Source organism: Pseudorasbora parva, chromosome 17 (assembly GCF_024679245.1).
Source record: "Pseudorasbora parva isolate DD20220531a chromosome 17, ASM2467924v1, whole genome shotgun sequence".
Lineage (NCBI taxonomy): Eukaryota > Metazoa > Chordata > Actinopteri > Cypriniformes > Gobionidae > Pseudorasbora > Pseudorasbora parva.
This window is the reverse complement of record NC_090188.1, coordinates 8,130,503-8,142,564: the sequence shown is the minus strand read 5'-3', so window position 1 is coordinate 8,142,564 and position 12,062 is coordinate 8,130,503. Positions and strand designations below refer to the sequence as shown.

Sequence of the window (12,062 nt, the reverse complement as noted above, 5' to 3'; positions counted from 1 at the left end):
GCTATAGTTACAGGACACTTTTGAGGGTCATTGTTTGTCTGGAGCTGCTGTGCTGCTGGCGACTAGGAACCAACTCTTGCTTGCACTTTGAGATTTGTTCTAAATGTAAAGTGCAATACAAATAAAATGTATTATTATTATTATTATTGTTATTATTATTATTTTACTCTTGTCAGTGATGCGCAGGTTTATCCAAAAATATTTGTAATGATATTCGATCGTGGTCGGTTGGGTCATTTGAAATAAAGATGCCAATTAAACCTTTGTAAGAAGATTCACCTACTTATTTTTAGCTTTTCTCGCGCTGTGTAGAAATAATACTGAATCAGCCGTCCCTGGGTTGAGACGGTTTCTTCTCGCCTCTATGCGAAGCTGAATGTGCCTCTGGGTTTGCGCTTAAGTGCAGCAGTGAGTGCACATTCAGCTCCGCAGGTCATGTCATAGAGGCGAGAAGAAACCGTCTCAACCCAGAGATGGCTGATTCAATATTATTTCTACACAGCGTGAGGAAAGTTAAAATAAGTAGGCGAATCTTCTGTTTTAGGCCACCAACGGCACCTTATAGTCCTTTTAACCCCTTTCCTGGCGCGGGACAAAATGCCAGATTGACGATATCCCAACACGTTGAACTGAGCAATGCCATTGTACCATTTTTAATAGGCTACTTTAAAATGTATATAGTTCAGTAATGTCAATTTTATGAATTTTCTGAGAGGGTGCGGGATTTTTGTTGGGAAAGTCGAGGGAGAGACGCACTTCGATTAGACTGGATTAAATACGCAGCATCTTAATTGTTAAGAAAATGAAACAAAATAAATGAATAAATTGAAACTACGATGAGCATTTACTACTTTTAAAAAATGCGGATCAGGTACAATATTTTCTTTTCTTTTTTTGTGGTCCGAGTTACGGGTGGGTTAGTTGAAAATGTCGGTCGGGTGTGGGTTGTGAGTTTATACATTGACCCGCACATCACTGACTTGTGTACTTTATGGTTGTTAATTGTTCTCCCTTTTAATGTGTTTGTCATTTTCACATAATTTTTCACAAAGCATTATTTTTCTTCACTTAAGGTATTAAAAAAAACACATTCACTCTTGCATTGCATGTGCATGCATTTTTGGGATGTGAAGGAAGGGGTGTCCCCCCCCCCCCCCCAAAAAAAAAAAACAGTGTTTCTCAGAAATTGCTTACTGTACCTTTAAGAACTTTTATATCATGAAAAATGGGATAGTTGGAAATGTTCTAACCACTTATTACTTAAGTCTTGACTTTTGTGTGTTGCGTGTATTTCAGAGAGGAAGTTTGCTATATCAGTCTCTGTCGGTACCGGAGCACTCGTCTCCTGGGACTGTTGTGGGTAATGTGACGGGAGCAGTCGACGCCGACGAGGGCTCTAATGCTATCGTCTACTATTTCATCGCAGGTGCCACAAACATCAACCCCTGTAGATGCACTTGCATCATTATACCATGCTTATCCGGTGTTAGGCTCTGTTCAACCTCTAGAAAAGGAGTTTGTCTTTGAATTTTGCATCAGCTGCACTGCTTGAATTAATGTATCTGACAGTAATCTCTGCTGAACATATTAATGTAAGAATATACATGAAGTTCAGTGAACCTAGGTCTCAAACAAACACTTTTGATTAGCAACTGGAGGTCAAGGCCTTTTCTTTATAGAACCTTTCCGCCTGCAGTTGCAAATGAGTTCCTCGGTTTGCACAATTTCATTGCATCAACGGAAGATGCTGAAATTCAGGTTTCTGAGAAACAGTACACTATGTCTGCAGTATATAGAATGTATGCCATGCAAAAATCTCTTTGCACTGGATACAGTACATTTGTATGTAAAGTACAATAAAGCTTACTGTGCTGAATACTACATATATCCTTCAGTCCAGTGTGCTTGACATGACCTTTCATTTAAGCATGATAAATGAACTGGGCAACATTATAGCATATAGATTTTTAATATCTATTTTAATTCATTATTTGATCAAACTGCTATTAAGACTGTTTTTGCTCATTTGATAGTATAGCAAAAAGTGTGGACTGTATGAAGTGTATACTGCACAGTATTAATTTAGTAGTAAGGTAGTTTTCACTCCATGCGCAGCCAGTTTAAATGTTTCATTAACTGCATTACCAATGTTCTTCTCTAGGAGGCAATAGCAAGGGAAACTTTGCCATGAGTGAGGCTGGGGTTTTATGGGTCATGAAAGATCTGGATCGAGAAGAAATCCCAGTGTATTCCATCATCGTTAAAGCTTCCAGTAACCGAAGTTGGTCTCTTCCAAAAGTCCAAAGGTCACAGCGGGCCCAAGTGCTTGACCCGAGCCGTGACCCCACGTTACAGGAAGTGAGAATCTTCCTTGAGGACATCAACGACCAATCTCCAAGATTCACAAAGCTGGAGTACACCGCAGGTAACATGTGTTTATTTTTATTCTTTTCTTTTTTTTTTGTACTTAATTATTTTGATGTTAATAATTAATCTTTAATCTATTTCTTAGTTTTCTTAGCACTGTTTTTAGGTTAAGTTAATTTAACATAAGTAAATTTTCATTTATTTTACATTATATATTGTATTTTCATTTTATTATTTATTTATTTGTTTGTTTGTTTGTTTGTTTGTTTTATTATTGTTTTAGTATAAAACCCTCTGCTAAATATTGGACTTTTCTTCTACTTGGAACTTTTAAACCTTTTTGGTTATTTAATTTTGCTTTTACTCATCTAAAATTGATTGAACTTACAAAACTAAAATATGTTGTATTATGTATAATGTATTAAAATCTGATTAAAAGCAAAAATAAGTGGACATAATGTTATGACTGATTGGTGTAGTATATTATAATATTAAATTATATTATATTAAAGCAACCCCTGGGACAACCGCTATGGTATGTCCTTATTAATATAGCTAGCAAACGTGTGCATGTGTTTATATGTGAGCTCACCTGTCTGTCTCTCTCTCTGTCTGTCAGGTGTGGCTGCAGATGCTAAAGTTGGCTCTGATTTGATCCGGGTTCAAGCGATTGATAATGACATCGGCAACAACAGTCTTGTTCTCTATCACATTCTGTCCATCCGCTACATCAAACTGCATTCCAATGACTCTGAAGACATGGGCAACGTCTTCATCATTGGTCTGTGTGCTCTACACACACTACACATTTCTGTTGAAATGTCTGTTTATTTGAATGCCATTTATTGGTGTTATTTCTAGTGACTTTTCTTCAACTTTCTTCAACTTTTTTCAGGCGAGACTGATGGAATCATCCGTACGTTTGACCTGTTCATGGCGTATGATCCGGGTTATTTTGTGGTGGAGGTGCTGGCGAGAGATCTGGCAGGACACAGTGAAGTGGCTCTAGTGGGCATTTACATTCTGAGAGATGACCAGCGGGTCAAAATAGTCATTAATGACATACCGGAGCGTGTCCGGCTGTTTCAGGAGGAGTTTATAAACCTGCTCTCAAACATCACAGGAGCCATAGTCAACACTGATGACGTACAGGTATGTGTGTGTTTGTTCTGTGAGAAATAATATCACTAGCCAATCTGTACAGAGTTATATTCAGTATTTCTCCTGTCATGGTCATGCAAATGAGTTACTTCAGATATTTCATTCTTATAGTTTCATGTGGATAAGAAGGGAAGAGTAAACTTTGCTCAAACCGATGTTCTGATTCATGTGGTCAACAAGCAGACCAACCGTATTCTGGATGTGGAAAGGTAAGAGTTATATACCAAACAGGACCAATACATGTCAATGAGGTGTTTCTTGAACTTGTGGTTGCTTCTTATTAAAATCAAAAGTATTTTAAAACAATGAAATAAAATATTATTTGTATAATAAATAGTTTAATAATTAGTTGTTGCATGGTCAAACATTTTGAGGCTTTTATTGGATTTTATATTTTTTACCCTTGATCTAGACATTCATTTCTACATGACAATTCATCATAAAATCGTTAATTGCATGTTAAAAAATTTGATAAACTAAAAAAAAGTACAAAATAAATGTATTGTTGTGTCCTTCTATAATAACATCCATATACAGTGATGACGACTTGCCTTGGAAGAGTCTCATCCACAGTTCATTTGATCCATTGAGGCGATTGATTGATTCACTGGTTGATTCACTGGTTGATTCACTGGTTGATTCACTGATTGATTCACTGATTGATTCACTTGTTGATTCACTGATTGATTCACTGATTGATTCACTGGTTGAATCATTTGTTTTCAGGGTTATTCAGATGATTGATGAGAACAAGGAGCAGTTGAGGAATCTGTTTCGAAACTACAATGTCCTGGACGTTCAGCCTGCTGTGACTGCACGTGCACCTGATGACCTCACCACCTTACAGGTGCGTGTGCGTGCGTGTTCAATATATTTGCTGTATTAAGAATAAATACAGAATATATACAAAAGGAACGAGCACCTCTTTCATCTCTTTCAGATGGCCATTATCATCTTGGCAGTTTTACTCTTCCTTGCTGCCATGTTGTTTATCCTGATGAACTGGTATTACCGCACAGTGTGAGTGTTTGCGAACAGATTATTACATTCTGAATGAACTGAGATTAGTCAGAGCACTTAAAAGGATAGTTCACCCTATAATGAAAATGCTGTCATTGTTTACTCACCCTCAAGTCGTTCCAAACTTACTTAATGGGAACTATTTCTTACTATATGGGATAGACCCCATTGACTTCTATAGTAGGGAAAAATACTGTGGAAGTCAATAGGGGCCATGAACTGTTTGGTTACCGACATTCATCAAAATATCTTCTTTTGAATTCAGCAGAACAGAGAAACTCATAGAGGTTTGGAACAACTTGAGAGTGCGTAAATGATGACAAAATTATCATTTTTGGGTGAACTATTCCTTTAACGCTTTTTACATTTTGTAGAAAAGATGCATTAGGTTCTTCTCACAGAAAGAAGTACCACATAAGATCCTGTTCTGCTTCTTGTCATGTTTACTCACTTCCTTTTCAGTACATAACCAGAGGTTATCTGTGGTTCTATTATAAACATGTAAGTTTTTTGTTTGTGTTTTAAACAGGCACAAAAGGAAGCTAAAGGCAATTGTTGCCGGCTCCACAGGTAAAATGCTGGGAATGTCCCATCCCTCCGATTGGAGGAAGCAGAGACTAATCCTCACACATGTCGAAGTTTGACAGATATGGCTTTGTGTTAGTGTTGTTACTGTAATCTTTCTCTCTCTGCAGGAAATCAGGGGATGATGGATATTCTGGATATGCCCAACACTAACAAGTACACGTTTGAAGGGTGAGACGGCGATAGATAATGTTGGTGTATAGCCACTTTTCCATCTGTCAGGCCAAAGCATTCTCGTTGGTTAACCACTCCATTCCGTGCCGATCCAGCACAGCCGTTACGGATATGGTTTCATTTTCCACAGTGGGGCTGATAACGGAGTTCTTTGGAATGTAATACAAATACGTCAGTCTTTGCTTTGGTAACGCAAGAGTTTACAGACGTTATGAGGTGTAAATAGCAACCGTGTTATGAAGGATGATCGGGTATTTTTTAAATTTTATTATTAACTTATGTTTACATAACTCAAGTAAACTGAGAAACTGATAGCCAGGCAAAAGACAAGTGACCAATCCTGAGTGGCGACATCACAGCACGCATTTTACCAGCAAGGTTCAGAATGGTTAGATAACTCTTCTGAAATTTCCGGGCTAAGAATGGTTTGTAATTGTGCTGAAACAAGCTCAAGTGAAAATATAACTGGAACTGTTCCTTGACATTCTTAAAACCGTTTGACCCAACGGTGGGAAAGTGGCTTATGTGTTAACAAGGCTCCAGACTGCTAAAATAGTCACGTGTTACTATGTGTGAAAACATTCAAATATGTTCAACATATAGTGTTGGTTTATTATCTGTATCACAATGCTTCTCTTTCTCTCTGTGCTTATAGAGCGAATCCAGTGTGGCTGGATCCTTTCTGCAGGAACCTGGAGTTAGCTGCACAGGCGGAGCATGAGGACGACCTTCCTGAAGACCTGAGTGACATCGCTGACCTCTGGAACAGCCCCGCTCGCACACACGTAATTCACACGCAAAAACACTGTCAGAATCATGCCATGGTGCATGCATTGTCATCACAAGAACCTAAACCTTGATATCTTGCCAATGTAGAATACTAAATTGACATCTTGGCTCTATAGGGGACTAAAGAGATATTTACATTTAATCATTTAGCAGACGCTTTTATCCAAAGCGACTTACAAAGGAGGAGAGCAATAGAAGCAACTAAACAAACAAGACCAACAGCCTGCAAGTGTTGTAACAAGTCTCAGTTAATCGAGCGCAGTACACATACTTAAAAAAATTTTTTTTTATATCTTGTGTTCTTTAGGGTACATTTGGACGTGAGCCTCAGGCCTCTAAACCAGAGGATGACCGTTATCTACGAGCTGCTATTCAGGAGTATGACAACATTGCAAAACTAGGGCAAATCATGAGAGAGGGACCCATCAAGGTGAGAACATGAACTACAAATCTAACATCTAAAGGCCCTTTCACAGATGAATCTAAGCAAATTGCAGACGGACGGAGCTTTCACACTGAATGCGAAACGATCGATTGCCTTTGGCTGATTAATGTCTGCACGATCTGACACTGACCGAGAATACGTTTTCATCATGTATGCATCTCATAAGTTTTCCCATTTGACTTTAACCTCATCTGCTGCACAACATAACACAGTAAATTAAGATCAGTAAAGTTTGGTACTACACAGAAACAATGATCGACTGCTCATAATAACTTCCGACTGTGAACTAAAGTGGATTTTGATTAATAATAGGCAGATGTGTATTATTTGTAATTAACTGAGCTCTACACCTGTATAGCATTTCTTATTCTTTACCTCGAGCCGCATGAATATATCGTTGAAGTCATATATTTATTTGGCTTCATGTTTCATCTACACAGAAACGTTTATTTCAGTTTTTATGTGTAAAACAGAACTCAAAATGAGAAACGTTGTCCTTCTTAACGTCGTCATATGTAAGGATTGGAGTTATGATCACATAAAATAATTGACAGCTCTGACACGCACTGAAGAAAACTGTGATCTGGACACCGTTCCAAGCTCTCAGATCACATAATTTAGTAGAAAATGAATAGAATTGATAATCTGTATAAAGAACATGTAATACTTTTCTTCAGTGTTTACACATTTTCATCACGGGGCGATGTGGAAAAAATTGACACACTGGTTGAAAAAATCGCGCTTTTGTCGTGCTGCGATTGTTCTCTCCGGTGTGAACATCTGTTGTTTCAAACTGCGCTGTTTATTTGCACTCAGTGTGAAAGGCCCTTTGATAGCAAACAACATGAACAAACAGAAGATGGGATCATCATAGAGCTTCAGTGCTTTTTCAAGACACAAACTCAAACGTTAACATATGTATTTTGAGTTTAGAATCACTAATTATGGTTATTTTTATTAAAACAAGACTGAGTTTGGGACCCTCAAACATTATGTGAAGTGAGCTCTTATCGAATTGAAATGTCAGAATGGTGTTGAAGGATTCTGTTCATAAGACACCACATGACCAATGCTACAATCCAATCAGGGCTCGCTGCTCAATGTGGTCCTGGATGACTACCTGAGACTCAAAAAGCTGTTTGCTGCTCGTCTGGTCACCAAGTCAACAAGCCAGGGTGACCAATCGTCAGTCACAGAGGTGGGCGGTGTGACAGGGTGCTGTGTTTGCTCTTCCTCTTCACCCCTCTTCCTCACTGCTGGCTGACTATGTCTCCACCCTGTCTTTTCAAACCCTGGGTTCTCCACACTGAGTCATGTGACCCTGTTAATATTTCCCAGGTGGTTTCACAGCCTGCTTACTGCTGTTCACTGCTTCACAGATGTGGTTGCTGTACTTTCTTCGTGTGTCCGCTAAAACTGCTATAAAGTTGTGAGTTTTTCTGTTGTTAATTTTTTCTGTCTTTCTTCTTTATCTTCTTAACCTTACCTTGAATCCATTGTCTACCAATTTATAATTCCATGCATCTATGTATTATTTAATCCATAACATCATTCATCTTCTGTATTATGCTATCCATTTATCCGTCTATCCATCTACATTCAATAATCCCATGCATCATCTATGAATTCATCTATCCATAATTCCATCCAACCATGCATGCATTCAACACGCCATCATTGCATCCATCCATTCATCATTGTATCCATCATTCCTTCCATCCATCCATAATGCATCCATCCACCAATCTGTAAATTCATTCAACCATCCTTCAACCAATCCATTAATCTATGTATCTATTTAACCCATGCATGCTTTCATCATTCTATCCATCATCCCTTCCATCGATTATGCATCCATAATTCCGTGCCACCATGTATCCATCCATTCGTGTTCTCCTCTCTCAGCTGATCCAAAGCGACCTGGATGATGATGACGACGAGCGCGTTGGTGTCGGAAGTCGAGGAACCCTTCGCTTCAAGCACAAGCTCCCGATCGAGCTCAGGGGCCCTGACGGGGTGCACGCGGTTCACGGCAGCACGGGCACGCTTTTGACCTCTGACCTCAACAGCCTGCCTGAAGATGACCAGCGGGCTCTGGCACGCTCTCTTGAAGCCTTGCACGCAGACGGCGGACTGTATGCCGAACGCAACGCCCGAACAGAATCCGCAAAATCAACACCTTTACACAGAAACAAGGGCAGCGACACTCTGTCAGAGAGTCCGTTAGAGATCACAGAATTATGACTAGCCGAGGCCTCGCTGGTCTGAGAGAACCACAGTGTGCACGCCACTCCTGGCTCTTTGGTTCCCTGCCGTTTGGACGCGGGGGAGAGTTGAGGTTTGTAAGGGCCAGGCGTGAGAACGGGGTGTAGATGTGTGTGTGGACTGGGAGCACCCAAATTAAGGGCGGCTTATCTTGTCAGGGCTATTTGAAGAGTACTGAGACTTTAACCACACACACTCAAACTACACCATGAAAAGCGAGTGCACTCTCAGACCAGTGGAAGGCCGAACACGGACTCTAGTTTTTATGTAGTTACTTTTTCATATTTGAATGGGGCGCCAGAGAATAACGTAATATTTGTGTATAATCAGCAGTTTGAACTGCTTACGAGAGTATATCTCTAGGGCTTTTCACACCACAATTAACCCGGGGTTAAGCAAGGGGTAGTGCTGTGTGTTGCAGTGCCAGGGTATATAGTGTGAAGCAGTGCAGTAACAACCAATCGTAATTGAAATCATTCCAATATTAATGCATTCATAAGGCCTCCGACATTATCTTTTTACAAATTTTTTAATAGAAAAGTTAATGTCTAAAAATGTTAAACAGTGATGGTAAAAGTGATCAATAAAACGTATTATATAAAAATAAAATAAATAATCTATAATATATTTCCAAAGACGTAAAGGTGAGGTGTTTGAGTTGACGGAGCAGAATTGTAAAAATGTTTACTGTTTTCGTGCAGGCATCCCAAAAAGTTCCCCGTCTGCCATTGGTTTATAAACGGATAGCTCCAATTTTAGACACACACTCGCTAACTTCCCTAGCACTTTCCCTCAGGGAATTCATCACCGCTATTTTAAACTATGTTTGGACAAACCCTCGACCCGTCGATTTTGACAGAGGGAGCGAGTCATGCAAACTTCAGGAAGATGCATGCAAATCTAGTGTATGATACTGGAGTTATTTTGACATTTAACCACATTTAATACCTGTAGCTACCTTAAGCGGACTGTTTATTTTACCCAGTTAGTGGGTAAAGTTAGTAGGTATAGTTTATTATTTTCGTTTGTGTATTTTTTATATTTATATTGAATATTTTTAGTTTTTGAACAGCCCAAGCATACATACAGAATATAGAATGGTGTGTCAAACAAATACAAAAAATAACTAAATAATAAATCACCTCCATATCTGATTCCAATTATTTATTTGATCCAAAATACTGAAAACAACTAGACTGTGTACACCCAGCCTGATCTGCCGGCGATTTGATTTTGTCCGGCAACTCAGTCTGGAAACCTGTCCATTAATTTCTACTGCTTCTGTTACACTTTTGCGGGAACCAATCACAGACTGGCTTATCCACCTGGTGCGCTATTGGTGGGTTTAACACGATGACGGATAGTGTGATGCTTGTTGATCACGCCTCTTGTGGTCTGATTGGTTGAAGGACTATCCTTGCGTATAGGGTTATTTGAATAATGCCCGTTGGTCACGCCTCTGGTTCAGTAGAAAATACAGAGCAGACTCCCCAGACCAATGTTCACTTTTAAATTGAGCTCGGTCTTGATAGCCAGACAAGAAAACAACAGTAATAATGTGAAATATTACAATTACATTATTGGTTTTCTATGTAAATATACCTTAAAATATTTTATTCCTGTGAAGACAAAGCTGAATTTTCAGCATTATTACTCCAGTCTTCAGAGTCACATGACCCTTCTGAAATCAGCTTAATATATTTGTTTTAAAGTTGAAAAGAACAGCATCTAATCAAAATAGAAATCTTTTCTGAGAATATAAATGTTTACTCTCACTTTTGATCAATTTAACATGCTAATTTCTTTCAAAAAAAGAAGGTAAAAAATGACCGACCCCACACTTTTGAACGTTTTTTTTTTTTTTTTTTTTTTTTAACTTTTTATTTATCAAAGATTCCTGAAAAAAGTATCCTCACGTTCATCATATTAGAATGGATCATTTCACAGACTGATGATGCGTTTTAACGTAAATCCTGATGATGCTCAAAATTCAGCTTTGCATTACAGGAATAAATTACATTCAATTACAAGTATATTAAAATATACATTCATTTAAATTGTATATTTATATTTCACAATATTACTGTTTCTCTCTATTTTTGATCAAATAGATGCAGCCTTAATGAACATAAAATAGAAATAAAAGTAGAAATATTAATCGTTACTCTAAATCCAACAAGACAAGGGTATAAAACGAGACAAGGCATAAAATATATACTGGCGGTGTCAGTGTTTTCCGAGTAATTTTTCTGTCATGTAAATATTCTCCATTGTCTGGCAGCACTCGTAGCTCAGATGTGTTTAGATGGTGTTACGTGCATTAGGTGCCTATATGGAGCGCAGTGGATGAGGACGTTTTTTTTTTTTTATAAATAACTCCCCCTCCCTCTTGCAGCAACATCTCTTCTCTGATGATGTGTTTACAAGCGTAGGGGCGGGACAACCTGTCACTCAAATGAGATCCACCAATAGCAAACCACAACCATCTAATCAGTTCCCCATGGACAAAATGAAGTCCAGCCCGTTATTTTCTTTCTAGTTTGAGAAGCCGTATAACTAGGATGTACACCTCACAATAGGGAAGACTTTCGCAACTTCCATTTTATGCATCTTTAAACGTTTCGAAAAATGTCACTTTAACTAAGACAAACAGTGAGTTTCAGATGGTGACATTTCCACAGGTGTAAAGGCAGGTTGTGAGCTATACTTGTCTGATCAATGTTATCAATAATGTGAAAATATGCATTGAAAATGACAAAGGTTTCTTTTTAGCCTGGGTTAACAATTAAGTGTGAAAAGCCCATCTGATATAGAGAAAAAGACCACAAGGAAACGGAATACTGAGGGCTGCTCTATACCGATGTCCTTTACAGACATGATTTAAGACTCTACAGAAATGACCTAATGAACTCAAATTGTGAACTATCTAAAAAAAGTAGAATCTGCATTTTACAAAAAAGGACAAAAAAATGTTTCATGGACCAATGAGGAAGCCCAGTCAGCAGACCAAGCACTGTTTCCAGCTGAACTTACCGAGGCCAGAGGTTTGAGTCTGGTCAAGTGAACTACAACAACAACAAAAACGACAAAAAAAACATTTTGCTTTTGCTTGAACCAAGAGACTTTCTCATGTGTGTCATGGTTTTAAGGGGATAAAAAAGAAACCGGCAGTGAAACTAGTTTGTGTAAGGTTCATGAGATGCCATAAGTCAATGTGAACTTTAAAAAAAGAAGAAAAGTCAACCTGTTAAAATAT

The 12,062-nt window shown here is 38.5% G+C and overlaps 1 protein-coding gene across 3 annotated transcripts in view; it reads left to right on the top strand.

Moving 5' to 3' along the window:
• Positions 1 to 10,649, top strand: part of cdh23 (cadherin-related 23) — a 351,845-nt gene extending 341,196 nt beyond the window's left edge. For all 3 annotated transcript variants that reach the window (XM_067422478.1, XM_067422477.1, XM_067422476.1), the window contains exons 56-68: positions 1,297 to 1,426; positions 2,162 to 2,425; positions 2,987 to 3,148; positions 3,263 to 3,519; positions 3,640 to 3,737; positions 4,255 to 4,375; positions 4,469 to 4,548; positions 5,078 to 5,118; positions 5,244 to 5,304; positions 5,963 to 6,092; positions 6,404 to 6,526; positions 7,629 to 7,739; positions 8,447 to 10,649. In XM_067422478.1, the coding sequence (XP_067278579.1) occupies positions 1,297 to 1,426; positions 2,162 to 2,425; positions 2,987 to 3,148; positions 3,263 to 3,519; positions 3,640 to 3,737; positions 4,255 to 4,375; positions 4,469 to 4,548; positions 5,078 to 5,118; positions 5,244 to 5,304; positions 5,963 to 6,092; positions 6,404 to 6,526; positions 7,629 to 7,739; positions 8,447 to 8,785 (1,917 nt within the window). In that variant the 3' untranslated portion in view covers positions 8,786 to 10,649. The remainder of the gene's footprint in view (positions 1 to 1,296; positions 1,427 to 2,161; positions 2,426 to 2,986; positions 3,149 to 3,262; positions 3,520 to 3,639; positions 3,738 to 4,254; positions 4,376 to 4,468; positions 4,549 to 5,077; positions 5,119 to 5,243; positions 5,305 to 5,962; positions 6,093 to 6,403; positions 6,527 to 7,628; positions 7,740 to 8,446) is intronic.
• Positions 10,650 to 12,062: the final 1,413 nt, after the last annotated feature.